Source organism: Lissotriton vulgaris, chromosome 5, assembly GCF_964263255.1.
Source record: "Lissotriton vulgaris chromosome 5, aLisVul1.2, whole genome shotgun sequence".
In the NCBI taxonomy this organism is placed as follows: domain Eukaryota; kingdom Metazoa; phylum Chordata; class Amphibia; order Caudata; family Salamandridae; genus Lissotriton; species Lissotriton vulgaris.
Window position 1 is genome coordinate 1,761,260,094 of NC_141693.1, and position 18,895 is coordinate 1,761,278,988.

Here is an 18,895-nt window from a genome sequence, read left to right on the forward strand (position 1 = left end):
TTTAAGTAAGTTAACATGTAGCTATAATCACAAAGTGGGCGAGAAGACCAATGAAAATTTGATATTACTTTCATCAACTGAAGTAGATCTGTACTAGATTAGTAGGTTTTTCAATCCAAATTAATGGCGGATAAGGAGGCCACTAATAAACAGATATGATGAGATCAACTCCATTCCCACTGAAGGGGATTGATGAAACCTTTACTAGGCACGCGGCTTCAGTGTTTTTACACTGTATAATGGGACATTACAATTAAAAGCTTGATATTACAAATATATTCTAACTTCTTTATTTTTCACAATGAGTTGTATGTGGCCTACTTTTTTCCATCAATAAACACGACTTCTGTCACTTTTTAAAAAGACCGTATCTTGGAGCCTTTTACAAGAGTGGTACTGTATCTGTGGCTGAAGATGTCTGAGTGTTGGTATTAAATGTCATTAGTTACTGAAGCACATGAAACAGTCAAAAGAGAACAGTGACACATTGCCTTCTTTTGGAGACACTTAGAAAAAAGCTTAGCTTAAAGATGGTGCAGTTTAAAGCTGACGGTTGAAAAAAAGGACCTAAGAGGACAGCAAAAGGATAAATATTTTTAAACATGCCCAGACTATTCTACATGATTATAGTAACACACTTGACACTCCTATCCTGATAATACGTAACACCTGAATAAATGACTAAATACAAGGACACTGAATGAGGTGATGCTGTGTAAAACTTAGCCAATGTCTTTTGCTCAGAGCTGTCTAAATCTAGACATTGAGAAAAACGGGTCCCAAGCAACTACCACAAGGATAATGTATTTTCAAAATAACGAGATGCATTAAACACATGCAAGGAGGATTTTCTGATTTAATTAAATGAAAAAGAGAAGGATATTCTGGCAACAAGTATTGATTGATAATGCAAGAATGAAGTCAGTATATCATAACTGTGACATCAATAAGATCTTAAGAATTAGAATTCAAGATAATTACCTTACTTGATCCACAGAAGCAGAAATTCGTCGAAAGGGAATCTGGCTGAGACTATTACTCTCAGACATGGTAAGTACAGGTTTCCGCAACTTCAAGAAAACATGACTAGAGTCATGAGAAAAACCTCCACCTTCACACAACTCACAGAGGCTGTATGCTGGGCACACGCTGTTAAAGAAATTAAAAAAATAGCCTTAATGAATAATATAAGGTCAAGCAAACAAATGTACATTTAATCATTTGTCTCTACAATGCATGACTGTCAGAGCTGTGGCAATTACAAGCGAGACATAAGGTATAAAAGTCTACCAAATACATTGCTAGACAGGCACTCAATTAAAATAAAATAAAACACGACGACTTAGCAAATCCCAAATGATGTAGCATGGACTTAAAATTTTGTGGGAGGAAAAGAAATACAATTTAAAGTGGCACAAACAGATGATTTTTTTCATCAAAATGTTTAATTAAATAAGCGCACATACACTCACACATAATTATGTATGCTAGTATATTTAAGCTATCACATTTCCAGTAATTGTAAGCAACTTATAATAAAGAAAATTGCCTCATGCTATAAGGCGGCCTCCATTTTATACTTGCCATGTGGTGACTTTCGTTGTCTGTCAGAGCCCCATAAGGGCCTAATTAGTAGTGAATAACTTCAAAATACTATTTCCTAATTATGAAAACAATATTGGAGAATTGGATGAAAGCACAGCACAACTTCAATGAATGAGCTTCTTTCAATGATGTCATTGTAAGTGAATGACACAACATTTGCACTGACAGTAAGTTTCCCAAAACTGTGAGAGGAATATCCGACTGAAAATTAAATACAAAATCTTGTATGGTAACAGACTTATAAATACAACACATGATAATTAGCACAATGGCAAGTACAATAGAGTCATACCGATGTCTACTACATATAACCGAGTGAACAGTGACCCATTGCAGCAGCTAACATAATATTCACCTACCAGAGGGGTCCTCAGTAGTCACCCAAAAATGAACAACGCTATTTCTATGTAGCATTTACACTACTCTAGCTTGATGAACCTGAATGAATGGTTCCTCTATTGTATACGTATGCAACTCATTGATTCTCTTTATAATGTGATGGCAATTGGGAATTCTGCATTCCATTGCAATAATTGCATGCTACAAGAGTGTAATGTTTCGAAAAGCAGACCAAAATATCTGAGAACTTCATTTAGGTTCCAGATGGGCACACCAGGCATCCTAGGAGGGAGAACTCATCAGGCCATCCATTGAGGCTTTGATAATGGGAATCTTAAAAACAGACGGATGTTTCCTATTTTTAATACACACAGATGTAATGGATAGAAGTGTATGCTAATCCCGCTTATATAAATACAACGTGTAACAAATAAAGTCTTGCACAGAAACTTTGAGAGGGTCTGTGTCCTTACCAACTCAATAGTGGATATATTTTTTCCACTTAGCTACATAACAGGCGCAGGACGTTTCAGACCAGCTGCCCGATGTCTGGGTGCCTGAGGTGACCACGAGTTAAACGATTCGGCACCAGTGATAGTTTTTCATGGGGATGTATAGATCTATCCAGAAGCATGGAGAACCAAGGTGGCCGGGCCATATTGGTGCTATCAGAATGAGGGTCATTCAGACTGCTATCATTTTCCTCACCATTTATGGAAAAAGGTGAAGTGGAGGAAATGTTTAAAGAAATATCTCTGACCAGTTCATCCATACTACATTGACCAAGGACTAAGAGTGTGAGTATCTGGAGGCAAAGTTTTGGCATTTTGTGTGGTTGCGAAAAGATCAATGGTGGTGGAAGTGTCCCACTGGCAAAAGTACTTTTGGAGGACCTGGGGATTCATCTTGCACTTGTGGATTTGGTGAGGGATGCTGCAAAACAGGTCTATAAAGTCCTTGTCTGTTCTCAGGCATACGCTGCACTAGGAGGTGGATGTGGTGCTTAACAGCATAATCTCAGAGGACAGCAATTCCCGGCTCTGCTTTCTTTCTGCTTGGTGTATGGGTGATGGGCCCGACTCTTCCCCTTTGGCCCCGAACACGTCCTTCAACTTGAACTGTTCAGACATCTTCAGCGACTCCTGCTGCTGCATTTTATGGTGTGCCCAGCATCATTATTCTTGGTGCCGGATGACGTTTTTTTTTCTTTTGCACTAAGACACTTGGCACACCGATTCTTTCAGCTTGTGAGACAAACAAAAGTTGCACACCCTACACTGGCATGGTTAAGGAGAATCAGCACTGCACTTAGAGCAGATCTGGAAGGGGTTTTTCTCCATAACACCAACTCCCCCTGCCCCACAGTAATTCGACAAATACGTAATTTGAAGTTGGGTCTTTGCAAAGTTGTCAATGAAAATAAGCTTGAAATCCAGGAAAGTTAAAAGTCTGTTTTTATAAGAGGAGCACAGTACTGCTGTTGTGAAGATGCAGATCAGAATGTCAGACCAACAGTTCCAAAATGATGTAACAACAACTGCAAGGCATGTGCCATAATTAAAAATACAGAGCCATTAAAAGGGCAATATACAATAAAATAGGTAATACCAAACAAATATACAGAGAATGTAACACATCTCTTTCCTTAGAAACATTATGAATGAATCATAGAACATTTAGAAACATGTCTCACATTCCAAACTTGTCCATCTTGTGTGACTACACTATTACGATTGGCTTTGACAATTTTCATGGGTCTGCTAAACTTTGTATCATTCTTAAGAAGAATCCCAGGTTTCCATATTCTAACAAAATCTCCAACTACAAATTTAGGTATCTTAACTTTCATACGAAGATCATAAAGGTTCTAACTTTTTTGTTGTTTTTCTTCAACCCTATGAGCTATGTCTTCCTTATCTAGCTCAGAAGTCTGAACTCTGACAACTTTCTTAAACCACCAAGTGCACAATTTAGATTCTGAATCTCTACCCTTAAGCAATCGGAATGGTGAAACTTCAGTTGTTGAATGAAGAGTTATACGGTATAACCATAATTTCTCTCTTAATTTGTCTTTCCAATTAGCACCAAAATTCCGTGCCTAAAGAATATTTTGCTTGAGAAACCTATTGAACCTCTCCACTGGACCATTCCCTTGAAGGTCAAAGGGATGTGGTGATATGCCGAATATTATGGAATTTTAAAAACTCCATCATCTCAAAACATTTCAACTGTACACCATTGTCCGAAATAATCACTTCAGGACTACCCTCCCTGGAAAAAACTTCTTTAAAAAAATAAGACAACACTACTGGTGGTAACACGTGGGACTAACTTTACCTCAGGCCATTTAAAGTGATAATCCACCATGACAATAGCAAACCTGAAATTTTGAGGTAAAAAGTTGAAAGGGCCAGCAATGTCTAATCCAACCTTCTGCCATGGATAATCTGGCCACTTGACCGGAATGAGCGGAGCCGGATTCCATTTGAGAGATTTCTCACTGCACACACGTTCAGGACATACCTTACCATTCTATCCACATACCTGTCTAATCCAGGCCACCAAAAGGATGATCTGATAAGCCTTTTCATTGATGGCATTCCTAGATGACTTTCATGACTCAAAGATAAAATGGTATGACGTAATGAAACAGGTGGAATGTATTTTCCTTGTCTGTAAATAAAATCTCCTTCTACAATAATCTCATCAGAAACTACAATTCTTCAGAAATAGAACTAAATATGTCTGGTAATACCTCAGAAATGCTTGCAACAATTTCCTCTTTACATGAAATGTCGTTACCCTCACAGGGAAGTCACGATAAACAATCTGCTGTGACGTTCACTTTCCTGGAACATATTCAACAGTAAATGTATATTCTTGAAAACGTGACATTAACCTAGCTATTCTTGCCGTGGCATTAAGACCACCACCAGGAGCTAAAATGTGAATCAAAGGTTTATGATCCGTTTTCAGAATAAATCGTGCACCCCAAATGTAATTCCTAAAATGCTCCACACCCCATACACACACTAGCAACTCTCTTTCGATGACAGCATAACGTCTCTCTGTGAAGCTCAACGTGCGTGACGCAAAAGCCACATTCCATTCATCCTTCCCGGAACACTGACAACACACAACCAAGTCCACACAGACTGGCATTTACAGTAAGTATGCAAGTTTTCCCAACACAAAAGGGTTTAAGAGAAGGAGCAGTAATAATTTCTGCCTTAATGTTTTTAACCTCTTTTTGTTGTTTTTCACCCCACACAAACTCAACATGTTTCCTCGTTAGTTCTCTAAATGGCTCCATTTTTGAAGCAAAATCTTTTATAAATTTACTATGATACTCGCAAAGTTCTGAAAAGGAAAGAAGCTTCTCTTTTGAACTAGGAGAAGGTGCTCTAAGAATAGCATCAACAAGTGACTTCTTGGGAACAACACCTTCTTTGTAAAGTGTATGTCCTAGATACTCAACCGATTCTTGGACAAATGTGCATTTGGTCTTCTTTATGTGAGTCCATAATCCTTGAGAATCCCACATACTTTTTTAAGATGTTCCGAATGAGTTGCTTCATCTGGTGAGTAGATTAAAATATCTTCTTTAAAACATTTTACACACGACTCCATTTGTTTAAAAAGATGACACATGGATCTCTGAAATACAGATGCCGCAGACGCTAGTCCGAAAGGCATCCTCTTGAATTGGAACAAACCCTGTGGCGTGATAAAAGTAGTCATGTGGCGAGAGTATTTAGCTAATTCAATTTGATGATAGGCCGACCTAAGGTCCAAAGTGGAGATGACAGTGGCTCCTCCCAACATGCTCACAACCTCATTAATGTTCGGTACAGGATGGCAATCAATGAAAATGTTAGCCTTAAGCACACGAAGATCAACACACAGTCTCAATGAATTATCAGATTTGCGTGCCAAAACAATCCGAGAAACCCACTCTGATGACTCCACCTCTTCAATCACTCCCTCATCCAGCATACCTCTCAAAGGTTTCCATAATTCATCCCTCACGTTAATGGGCACATTCCTAAGTTTTTGTTTAACCGGTGATCTCCTTTTTTTAACCTAATCTCATGAGTGAAACCTTTGAGCTTTCCCAATGTGTCACAAAACACCTCAGGAAAAATCTTTTCAACAACAACTGGACCATCACCTTTATTCATAACTCTAACAATATCACTTCCTTCAATAACCATAACAGGTTCTTTGTTACGTCGGTTGAGAAAGATTCCTAACCTTAACTGATCCCGCCATCCTAAGACCCTTTCCTAGCAACATACACTTTAATAAAAGCTGACCTTCCTTTACATTCAACTTCTGAAGCAATATACCCTGCCAGGTCAATAGTAGAACCATCAAAACTCTGAGCCAAAATATCAGAACTACATAAATCCTTAACAGACATAACTTTGCCAAACTTTTCTGCAAAGTAACCTTCAGTTATAATATTCCACGGCGAACCTGAATCCGCCATAAGGTCTACATTTTCATTAAAATATGTAACACCACACTTAGGTGAACTTAAATTCTCCTCTAAAGAACACACATCAACAATAGAAACAACCATACCTTTTTCACTAACATGATCTTCATCAGAATGGTTAACACCTCTCACAAAGGAAACATCATTACTTCTGGAGCCTACACTTTTATGTGCATCAAAAGTTCTTCTACGATCATCTTTGCATGCCTTAGCCAAATGTCCAATCCTACCACATTTGATACACTCCTTTCCTATGGCAGGACAAAATTGAATGACGCTACGTGGTTAGTACTTCCACATCTAAAACAAACAATATTTTTGGGATATCTATTACTCTGGTGAGGAGACTTGGTAAACATTTTTTTAACTACACATACTTCATCAATGCTTTTACTACTGTCACCTTTTGCATTTACATCTTCAATGGTTTTCCTCCATTCATCAGATTGCTCGAAAGCTTTTGCAGTAGCAATAGTGTCATTCAAATTAGGATTACCTAAAATCCACAACTGTTCTTGGGTTTTCTTACTCCTTACATTTACAATAATCTGGTCTCTAATCATTTCATCTGCAAGATTGCCAGAATTGCACGAAATTACAAGACTCCTAAGAGCTGTTAAAAAATCATCAAATGTTTCACTTTCTCTTTGAGCTCTAGTATAAAATGTATACCTATTGAGCGCTATGCGTAGTTGTAGGTTTAAAACTAGCTTCCTTACGCATGAGTGCTTCTTCAAATGTGCTAACATCTCCACTTGCAACAGGTAAAGTTCTAAATACAGCTTGACCTTCAGAGCCTAAACAATGTAATAAAATACTTTTTTTTCTCTCACTACCCATTCTCTCTCCATCAATTGCTTTCAAATAAGTTAAAAATTCCTCCTTCCATCTAGACCATGGAATTGGAGGTTCACCTTTAGCTTGCAAAAACTTTGTATGTCGATCGAATTGCTTGGTGACAACAATAAAATAAAAAGAAAATACACACCAAAAAAATAACAATGTGAGGAATACTTATAGTAATTGTAAGACAAATAATACTTGGTTTGAGACTTGTATAAAGGAGAGGAAAGAGAAGAAAATGATCTTAATAATGCCAGTTGTACAAGAGAAAACAAACAAAGAAAATTACAACAATAGTTCAATAGTAAATACCATATTAGCTATGTGCATCAGCGATGTGCACAAAATTATGTGGTATCCTTTTACGAAAATTATGCCATCAATCTCCCAGCTGTATATAGTAACACTAATAGTGCTGTGCACATGGGCGATGTGCCAAAAACTCAATGAGCTGCCGTGCACATCGGCGATACAAAAAAAAAGTTGATGTGCTGCCATGGTTTGTCTCCACAGGAATCAAACTTGATGTGCTGCCGTGCGCATCAGCGAATTATTGCCGGAAAGATCAATGGTGGTGCATTTCCATGGAAACAGAAACAAATATGGCCGCCGAGCGTGAGGACGTTGACGCGATGACGAAATCACGCTCCGTGTCAATACGACTCCCACATCTTCTTCTCGGCACGTAGGAAGAGTTCCAGTCGGAATCAACAGCAGCAATGGTGTCTATGGTAACGCGCGCTTGGAAAGTGAACAGCGCGACTTATAATACCAACAACGACGATGATCCCGAGCCAGGTAACGATGATTTGAATGATGCATATACTGGAAAATGTTCAAATTGTTCAAAATTTAGCGCAAAGGTGCAGGAACAACTCAGCAAGACGAGAAAAAAATGGTGATGAATAATTTTAGTAGATTATTCATGTAGACTGCATAAACTCCAGTTTAAATGATGCCAAATCCAGAAAACGTTATAAGTGTTCAAAATTCAATTTCAAGGTCAAATAGCCACTCAAAAAGTTGAGAAAAATACGAGGGTGAATAAGATAAGTAGCTCTTCCACAAAGATAATACTCCATCTATCCTCAAAGGATCATAAAGAAATAAAATATGCCAGAGTCCAATCCCAAAAGAAATAGTACCGCTCCTGTGCTCCAGAGAGTAGCAGGTACAGGGTCCATCGTCGCTAATGTAAAGCTGTCAATGAAAATAAGCTTGAAATCCAGATAAGTTAAAATTCTGTTTTATTTTTAAATTTGTTTTATTGAGTTAAGGAAAGGCAAAAAGCACAGAAAGTACAATGCAATATTGCGGACACAAAGAAAAGTAGCCATCGTGCAGGAGGATCCCCTTCGTAGGACACAACAAGTACCTCGCACAGGTCGGAGGATCCGGTAGTCGATCTCCCAATGTGTCACTTCCAATGAGTTGCGGTATCAACAATAACCTTCCGAGAAGCCTAGCTAGCAATAACAAGAATAACAACCCCCCACCCAACCCCCATAACTCCCCCTCACCCCAACCAGTGTGCCGAGCCGTATGAGTGTAGGATGTTGCCAATAAGACGGTTCACAGTGCTTTCTTCTCAGACTCTGAGGTTTCATCGTATGTGTCTGTCAGCCGCAGTAGACAGAGGTATCTGGGGCACGTGATTTCATTGAACTCCTGAGAGAGAAGTGTAAGCAGTGGCTTTCATACCGTGCGGAATGTGGCTGTGGTTTGTGTAAGTGTAGCTTAGATACGTTCCATCCCCAGTGTAAACCAAAGTTTGTGCAACCAGCCCGTGTGAGTGGGCCGCGTGTTAGTCCCCCAGAAGGAAAGTATGAGTTGGGAGGCGGCCTGTATCGCAAGGCCCATTTGGCGCCCCCTACTGGATTTCAGAGGGAAAGTGAGTGCGTTCGGGAGACCTAGAATGGTGTAGGCCGGAAACCGTGGGATTTCAGTGTCTAGGGAACTATCTATATTATTGAGGACTGCGGTCCAGTGCGCCTTGACTTCAGTGCATTCCCATAAGAGATGTGTTAGCGTGCCAATTTCCCCGCAACCCCTCCAGTAGGACGTGCTCTGGGATGGGTTGCCCCTATGAAGCCTCGCCGGTGTGAGGTACCAATATGTGGGCAATTTCACTGCCGATTCCCTGCCCGCTGCATTCCTCGCTGTGTGGTTGGCCCTGTAGTAAATCGAGTGCCTTTCTTGGAGGGTTAGTAAGTATCTTAAAAAGATCAGAGATAAGGCCTTGGTCCGAGTCTGACGTTACCAGCCATTTCTCGAATGCTAAATGCGTCTACCAACAAGTGGGCTAATCGTGGGTTGCAGAAGCCAATGTCGCAGCTGAAAGTATTGAAAGAGCTGTGGCGATATATTGTCATACCCTTGGGACAGGTCTGTGAATGGGAGAAAGCCTTCTAAGTCGAAGAGGTGCCCTGCAGATCTGCAGCTGGATCCTCGCCATTGCCGAAATGCTCGGGAATCCATGCCTGGGGGGGAACTCTAGATTATCTAATAGAGGAGTGAGCGGCGAAGGGAAGGTCGTGAACTGACGCCTAGCAGCAACCGAGTCCCACACCCTAAGTATGGTGCATGTGATAGGTGATTTCTGGAGGTATCGTGGTCTGTGCAGGCAGCGGAGGAATGGCACCTTCCACAGAGACGTTTGAGCCATGGCTCGGTCTTGGAATAGCCATCTCTTCTCTGATTCAGGCCTAAACCATTCCACTAAGTATCGCAGCTGCGCTGCTTGAAAATATTGTTGTAGGTTGGGAATTCCCATTCCCCCCTCGTCCATCCCTCGGTGTGCTAGTAGTTTATGCATGTACGGTCTCTTCCCTCCCCAAATAAAGTGCTGGATATTCGTTTGCAATTGTGTGATAGTCCCGGCCGTCGGGGACACGGGGATAGTTTGAAAGATGTATAATATCTTGGGAAGTGCCGACATTTTCACCGCCTCAATCGTTCCCAGCAAGGACAGTGGCTGCTTCGTCCAACGCTCCAGATCTTTGCGGATCTGCATCGTAGTGTTAGCGTAGTTTAAATCTACTGTCCGCTCTGTAGAGGATGTGAGGGTGATGCCTAGGTAAGGGAGTAAGGGAGTTGTGACTGGATTGTCAGTTTCCCTTCGCAGACAGAAGATTCTCGGCTAGCGTGAGCATTCTTGCCCAGCGGCAGGATCAGAGACTTCCCTCTATTCATCCAAAAGCCCGATACGGTGCAAATAACTCGATCTCCTCCAGGAAGGCTGGCACTGAGCATTTAGGGTTGTCGAGGGCCGCCGGAATATCATCCGCATACAGGCCTATTGGGTGTGGTTCCCCGCCAAATGTTACCCCATATATGTTAGGGTAGTCCCGCACTCTCTGCGCCAGCGGCTCGACATATAGCGCGAACAGGAGAGGGGAAAGGGGACACCCCTGCCTAGTACCGCGCTGAGTTACGAAGGGGGAGGAGCACAGGCAGTTAAGACGGACCTGCACCTGGGGACTATGGTAGCAACTTGCTACCCAGGCTTGAAAGCGCTCTCCCACTCCGAAGTGCGCCAGGACCCGCCTTAACAAGAGCCAATCGACACGGTCAAACGCCTTTTTGGCATCGATGGCCAGTAGTACCGAGTCTGATTGCTGGAAGTGGGCTTTGTCAATTAAATGAAGAAAGCATTTGGTGTTATCACTGCATTGTCTGCCCAGGATGAAGCCTGATTGATCCGGCTCTATAATTCCAGGGAGACAAGGTCCAAGCCGCGATGCCAGCACGCCTGTAAAGAGCTTACGGTCAAGGTTAAGCAAAGAGATTGGCCGAAAGGCGGAACATTGTATGGCATCCTTTCCCGATTTCGGCAAAACGATTACGTCTGCCTCCAGCATGTCGGGTGGGATGGAGCTGGGGCCTTGAAATGAATTAAAAAGCTTTGTTAGCAGCGGAGCAAGCAGCGGGCTCAAAATTTTATAAAAACCGTCGCAAAAGCCATCGGGGCCCGGCGATTTTAAGGGTTTGAGACGGGAGATGGTGCTAATCACCTCTTCGATTCGAATGGGTGCGTCTAGGCCGCTTGCCCTTGTTGGGTTTAGAGCGGTGGTAGCTGCGCCTTGGAGGTAGGCCTCTGCTTCAGTCTCTGACATGGGATCTGCCCCCGCTATCTGCGCCTCATCATGAATTTCGTCCCCGTTCTCGTTACGTAAGTCCGGAATTTTTGAGCGTTGAACCTTGGCTCGCAGTGCGCTTGCAAGGAGGCGCCCCGTTTTGTCCCCCCCTACATAATAGGTGTGACGCAGGCGGAGGGCCGCATACTCGGCTCGATCCACGTCCAGACTCGCTATTTGAGTCCTGGCTACTTTCAGTTGTTTCCAGACTCTCTGGGCGCCCGTACGGCTGTGTACCCGCTCCAGTTCAACGACCTTGGCTGTAAGGTCTTCCCGCTTAACTTTACGATCTTTGGCCTCCGCCACGGCAATTAACTCGCCCCTCACCACCGCTTTTGACACCCCCCACACAGCCGTCAAAGCCGTGTCGGGGTTATCGTTAACCGCTAGGTAATCAGTGATGCACTTACGGTGCTGCTGGACTACGTCTGCGCGTTGCAAGAGGGGTTCCTTCAACCGCCACCTACCAGGGGGTCTTTTGGTGACAGGGACTCTAATCGTGAGCTCCACGGGCTAGTGGTCAGAGTTGGCTGCCTGGGCGATGTCCACATCCACCACCTGGGCCTCCAGGATGTACCATGTTACAACGCATACCATTACTAGTGAAGTAGTGTGGCTCACTGGTTAGAGGCGGCAGACCCGAGAGCAGAGGACGGTCCGGGACCAGGGTTCGATTCCCGACGCGGCAGGTTTCTGGACCAGGGTCAGCGGACTCGATAATTCTCTCGCCTCGGTGCCCACTCTGATCAGCGATCGCACTCGGCAACTCTGGGCACTAGCTTGCCTCATCTTCACTAACGGCCCCACCAGACCGCCGGGGATGCCTGGTCTCACCCTGGAGATACCCACTAAGGGACCATCTCTCAGGGAAGCCAGGAAGGGTTTCGCAGCGGTCGAAGCGCGGAGATACTCCTCCGGGAGTCGATCCTAGCGCTATATAAACTTGCAATTAATTACAACTACCTACTGTTACAACGCGACCATTACAACGCATACCATTACAACGCATAGCGCTTTGAGGTGCTGGATAGTGGTAAGTATAATTTACTATTCTAACTCCAGTCCCCGTGGACCCTAGGGAAGGTGTTGGATAGTAAATTATACTTATTCCCTATCCTAGAGCGCCCCCCAGCGCAATGCGTTGTAATGGTATGCGTTGTAAAAGTCGCGTTGTAACAGTATTGCGTTGTAACAAATGCGTTGTAACAGGTGTATACCACTGCGAAGCCCTTGGGTGTTTAGCCCTCCACAAGTCTCAAGCCCACCCAACCCCCTTTGCTTTATCCATTCTTTACCTGTCTCAGAGAGGGCCCCTGCGCTGCCATAGCGGTGACCCGATCTATCCCTGTCTTTATCCATCACTAAATTTAGGTCCCACCGCAGGAGTAGTAAGGGATCAGAGGAGCGCAAAGCCTCTGATAGGGTGTTTTGTACAAAAGGTTCTTGTCCTGTGTTCGGGGCATATAAGGACCCCACCGTCAGCTGCATGTTGACAACCGTGAAGCTATGGGCCAAAAGTCTGCCTTTAATCTCTCCACTTGGTATCTGACTTGACCATGGAAGTCCGTTGACTTCCACGGTCACCGTTGACACAGGAGTCGCAATCTTGGTTGCCAGGCAACCAAGATTGCAACTCCTGCCTTTTCTTATCTGGGGTGGAGGAGAAGAATTGTTGAGGGAATGCCCGGGACCTCAGCCTATGCCTGTCTTTAGAAAGTAAATGGGTTTCATGAAGGAGGCATTTTGCCGCCCCCGAGTTCTCTAGGTAGGATAGTACTGCTCACCTTTTGATGGGGCCTTTCACGTTCAATGCTAGGATTTTTAGGGTATCGTTAGCCATAGTGGTGGCCGTGAGTGGTGTGTGCAAGATTCACCCCTCGATGTTTCAAAGCACCATGCGCCCTGACCCCTGACCCTGTTGGCACACTGGTTCCCACCCCCCTCCCCTCAACCCCGTAACTCACCCAACTCCTGCCCCCCTCCCCTCTCACTCATCCACCCCTCCCCCTTCCCCAACTGCCTCCCTCCAATCCTGCCGTCCTCTAGCCCCCCCTCGAACCCCAACCCCCTCTGCCCACCTCCCCCCTCCCTAACCCCAACTTGGCAAGCCCCTAAACGCCTTACACCCCCCCCCAGCCCCACCCCCCCCCCTCCCTAACCCCAACAAGGAACTCCCAATTACATATCATAGTCCCAAGCCTATCAGTACTCAGTTCAGGCCTGTGGTAACATTACGTGGAGGAGTGTGTGGCTGTGGCGGCCCTGTTGGCCCCCCGCCCCTCACCCCATCGGACCCGCGTGGTCCAGATGCAAAGAAAAGCCCCCTCATTACTGCATCAGTTCAATGCTGCTGTGTCCTTGGACACTTCCTGGATAGCTGATGCCTGTTCCTGTGCCCTTGTTGCTGGGTTTGGTTTAAGATTGGCCTTGGGCGAACGCCTGCGGCCCACTCGCTGCCAACCGTCTCGTGAGGGTTGTGGTGATTTCTCCTGTGAGGGTAGTAAAGATGCCTCCTGCGCCGTTGAGTCCTCGTCGAGGTCGATGCCCAGCAGGGCACACATGTCCTGTAGAGATCTGAGCTGATGCAGGGCCCCCTTCCATTTAAAGATCAGTCGAAAGGGGTGACCCCAGGAATAAGGGATTCCTTTGTTGTGCAGGAACGTTATAACTACCTTGAAGGTTTTCCTCTTGTGCAGGGTGATGGCCGAGAGGTCCTGTTACAATGCCACCTGGTAACCTTGATGTTGGAGAGGCTGTTTCCGGCGTGCCTCCCTCAGGATTCTTTTTTTCAAGGTTAAGTCAGGTAAGAAGGCCAGAATGTCAGGTGGGGGAGCAGGTGCCCGGCGCGCCAAACCTACCCTGTGCGCTCGGTCGATGCGGATTTCAAAGTCATCGGTTTCCCCCAGAATTTCCCGTAACATTCCCTGTAGAAAGCGGGTAACACTGTCCCTCTCTGTTTTGGATGGCACGCTTCGGACCCTTATGTTAATCCTCCGAGAGCGATTTTCGAGATCTTCCGCATGTGCCTGAAGATCAACTTGCTGTTCACGAAGGCGAATGACTTTGTTCTACCTCCTCGCTCCAAGTTTGTTCCGCGTCCTCCATCGCCGCCACTCGTTCCCCCTAGCCATCCACGTCCCGGCGCAACTCACGGTGCTCCGCTGCCATGTCTTGTTTGAGCATCAGGAAGTCCTTGCGCAGGGAGTTAAATAGGGTTTCCAAAAACGATTTAGTGATAGGGGCCCCTCCGTCTTCCTGCCCCGTGGATTCCTTCGCCGCTGCTGGGGATGGAGGGCCCTTCTATCCCTTGGGGGTGCTCTTGACAAGCATGTCCGTTATAGTGCGCCTGCCCCTGCGCCCTACAGTGGCCATGGTACACTGTCCGCTCCAGCCCTGGAAAGCCCCGAAAGTTTGTCCACTCAGAGGGAGTGCACTCTGATGATTGCGTGCCCACGTGATATCCAGGCAACGCGGGCCGCGAGCTAGGCCCCCAGGACATCTACTCCGCCGCACCAGCTAAGGGTATCGTCCGCTGCTGCGCTCAAAGTTCTGTGGGGGGGGGTTGCGCTGCGGGGACCCGCTCCAAAGGAGGGCCCTTCTATCCCTTGGGGGTGCTCTTGACAAGCATGTCCGTTATAGTGCGCCTGCCCCTGCGCCCTACAGTGGCCATGGTACACTGTCCGCTCCAGCCCTGGAAAGCCCCGAAAGTTTGTCCACTCAGAGGGAGTGCACTCTGATGATTGCGTGCCCACGTGATATCCAGGCAACGCGGGCCGCGAGCTAGGCCCCCAGGACATCTACTCCGCCGCACCAGCTAAGGGTACCGTCCGCTGCTGCGCTCAAAGTTCTGTGGGGGGGGTTTGCGCTGCGGGGACCCGCTCCAAGCCCCACCCGTCAGCCAAGCAGCGAAGACCGGGCCGCACACTCACAATGTCCACCCGGGTGGGTCAGGTGCAAGCCCTGGCGTGTCCCTACGGTCTCCGTCAACCAGCAGGCGAAATGCTGTGGGCGCCAGATAGGCACTTTCGTACCCTTCGCGCCGCTCCTCACCTTCCGTGGACTGGCCCCTTTTCATTGAGAAAGTGCGTAATGCCGGCAGACCTGACCCCCAGGCCGTGTCCAGATGGGGCTCCGCTGCAGCGCAGGGTCATTCACCGCCTCTCCTCACCGGCTTCAGTGATGTTGACAGACTGGCCCATCTAGACCCCAAGACAGGGGCTCGATTTTCGCATGGGCGCTCCCTCCACAGCCAGCCAACTCCACCGCAGCTCACCTCGTCCTATATGCGCTGCTGCATCGTGTCTCACCACCGGCTCCCGTCCGCAGCTCCTCTCGTTAGCCTCACTGTGGGCGTCCCTTTGATGTCCCACCGCACCGGCCCCCACGCCACTGATTGTAGTTCCGGCGGGGCTAAGCACGCCAGCTGGATGTAGGCCCCAAGTCCGGGGGCTCGATTTTCGCGCTTCCCAGGTCGGTCGCTCCCACAGTCACCGGCTGCACCCTCCGCAGCGCGCCTCGCCCACCACTCGCTGCTGCCTCGCTCCACCTCAGCTCCAGCCGCCGTCCTCTCGGCTAATGGCCCCCTGGTTAGCCTCACGCGGCAGATATTGGTCGCTGGCTACTCCTTCTCCCTGGCCGCCATTACATCCCAGCACCAGTCGAGACCCCGCTCCACAGGAGACAGGGCGACACGGGGGACCGGCGCCGCATTTATCTTGCCTCCAAAAGGACGGACACCAACTGCCCTTGCACAGCCAGGTACAATTCTCTCCAGCCCGGGGGTTTAATGCTGCTTAAGAGGTCACAACAGGGGTCCGGGCCGAGGTGCCTCACGGCCTAGTGTCCGCTCAGGCCGCCATCTTAGCCAAGCCCCCAAAAGTCTGTTTTAATAAGAGGAGCACAGTACTGCTGTTGTCATGATGCAGATCAGAATGTCAGAGCAACAGTTCCAAAATGATGTAACAACAACTGCAAGGCATGTGCCATAATTAAAAATACACAGAGCCATTAAAAGGGCAATATACAATAAAATAGGAAAGAACTACAGGCCAATCTCCCAGCTGCCGTTTCTGTAAAAAATTCTAGAACAGCATGTGTTAAAATCACTGTCATCACTCCTGGAATCACATCACCTACTCCAGGAGCGGCAAGCTGGTTTTCGTGCCCACCACAGCACAGAACTAGTAATGCTGTCGGTGCTGGACGAGCTCAGATGCATGGCTGACAGTAAAAAACCAAGCGCCCTGATACTACTAGACCTTTCAGCGGCGTTTGATACTGTCAGCCATACACTGCTCCTGGACAGACTAGCCATGTCCGGGATACAAGAACAAGTTCTCCAATGGCTAACGGCCTTTCTGCTAGGGAGGACGCAGAGGATCCAGCTAGCAGATCAGATATCTGACGTTGGCGCCTTGGTATGTGAAGTCCCGCAAGGGTCCGCACTTTCACCACTTTTATTTAATTTATACCTGCAGCCACTGATAGACTCTTTGGCAAACATGGGCTGTAAAGTTTTTAACTACGCCGATGATACTCAGCTGCTGCTGAGTATCGAAAACACAATATCGGCTCAGTCCATGGCCCAAAAGATACTACGGTTCACAGTAAATTGGATGACGTCCAATCTATTAAAAATGAATCCAGACAAAACGGAGGTCCTTGTAGTGTCAACCTCTGCCTCCCCCTGGAACGATCTGTTCTGGCCCCAAGAACTTGGACCTACCCCAAAGCCGTGTCCTAGTGTAAAGAGTCTCGGTATGAAAATCGATCAGGAACTCTCGATGACCAACCAAGTATCCGCTGTGGTTGGTTCATGTACCAACCTGATTAGGCAGTTGCGAAAGCTTGTCCCTTTGCTCTCAACGAATACGCTCCGAACCATTGTTTCAGCCACAATAGTTTCCAGAATCGATTACGGGAACGCACTATACCTAGGTCTTCCAAAAAATTCTATCAATCGTCTACAAGTCATCTTGAACGACACAGCAAGGCTAATCTTCGGATTACCCAGACGGACCCATGCCTCTCCGCTACTTTATAGGCTACACTGGCTCCCTATAAAGCAAAGGGTTGAATTCAAGAGCCTGTGCATTTGCCATAAAGCAATCTATGGACAGGCGCCGGCCTATATAAAAGAGAGGCTTGAAGTGTATGAACCCAAGCGAGTTCTGCGATCCTCCAATTCCTTTCTGCTATCTTGCCCACGCTTTAAAATGGCAACCAAAGGTGGCAGATCCTTTTCAGTCCAAGCCCCCACCATCTGGAATAAGCTACCAGAGATGCTTCGTAGAGAATCCAATCTTCTCCACTTTAGGAAATCCCTGAAGACTCTGCTCTTCAGGGACGCGTTTACATCCCCGTAAGATAGGTCGGCATTTCCGCATCCCTTCTACCCTTCTTCTTGTTGCTGTACTTGGTCAGAAGCGCTTTGAGACCTGTCGGTGAGTTGGCGCGATATAAAACCCAGATACAAATACAAATACAAATACCAAACAAATATACAGAGAATTTAACAGTCTTCTCTACTGCACTCTTGAAAATAAGTGTCGTCACTGGTGTTTAAAGTTTTGAAGGCAGGCACCAAAAACAGGTGCTCTCTGCAGACAGGTCCCCGTCACTGAAATAAAAGTCCGGATGGCTGGTCCGAAGGTCCCACTGAATAAACACCATTGTTCCGCGAGCTGGCCTTCATCCCCCTCGTGCATTGTGGGCGGAGGGTGGAGTCACAGCATTCCTTACGTCTAAAAACAAGTTTGAAAAAAACTACTTAAAAAAGTCTGCACGCACCACTACATCTCAGGCAAACTCGCTACGTTCTTCTGCATTTCATTATAGACACGCCAATTATTTTATTTATGTAAATGGGACAGCGAATGACTTGTGTGCTTCCTGAGAAAGACATAAGCTCAGGAGAAAACTGTGTTTCGGTGAGTCAGGAGAAAATATGTGAGTTTTTTCTTGGATGAGCCCTTGAGCTGCAATTGGAAATGAGTCTTTTGCTTATAAGAAATGTACCCCCATACTCCCCTTTTCAAGAATGAGCAACACATTTGCCTTTTGGGCTCCTTATGCATCCAAGATTTTGAAGCAGCAATACAAGTGGGAGGTTTAACCATGTGTCTAGTTGCCAGTGAAATAAAATATTTCTCCATAGTATCCAAGCTTCATTCATAACAAATGTAACATAAAACTTGCATGTGTTATGGTTCTTAACATTCAATGCATGGTACTGTTCGCTATAATTGAGCTACTGTTAGACTTTCACATATACAGCATGAAATCAGGGCCTAAAAGAAGACTGGTGCTCTGGTATGATACAGAGCTTTAAAGCTCCAGAAAAGTAAGGGAAGTATTCTTGGGAGAGTGCCAGGAACACGTTTCAGTGAATTTATAATGGGGGGATACACTGAGACATGTTACTGCATCCCTGCAACAGTGCTGAAATAGCAAAGCTACAATAAAAAGAATG

General features: G+C 46.1%; 1 protein-coding gene across 10 annotated transcripts in view; it reads right to left on the reverse strand.

Annotated features, from left to right (window-relative positions):
- NBR1 (NBR1 autophagy cargo receptor) overlaps positions 1–18,895 on the reverse strand; it is a 577,507-nt gene that overhangs the window by 313,747 nt on the left and 244,865 nt on the right. For all 10 annotated transcript variants that reach the window (XM_086924037.1, XM_086924035.1, XM_086924034.1 and 7 more), the window contains one exon: positions 982–1,149. In XM_086924037.1, coding sequence (XP_086780163.1) covers positions 982–1,149 — 168 coding nt within the window. The remainder of the gene's footprint in view (positions 1–981; positions 1,150–18,895) is intronic.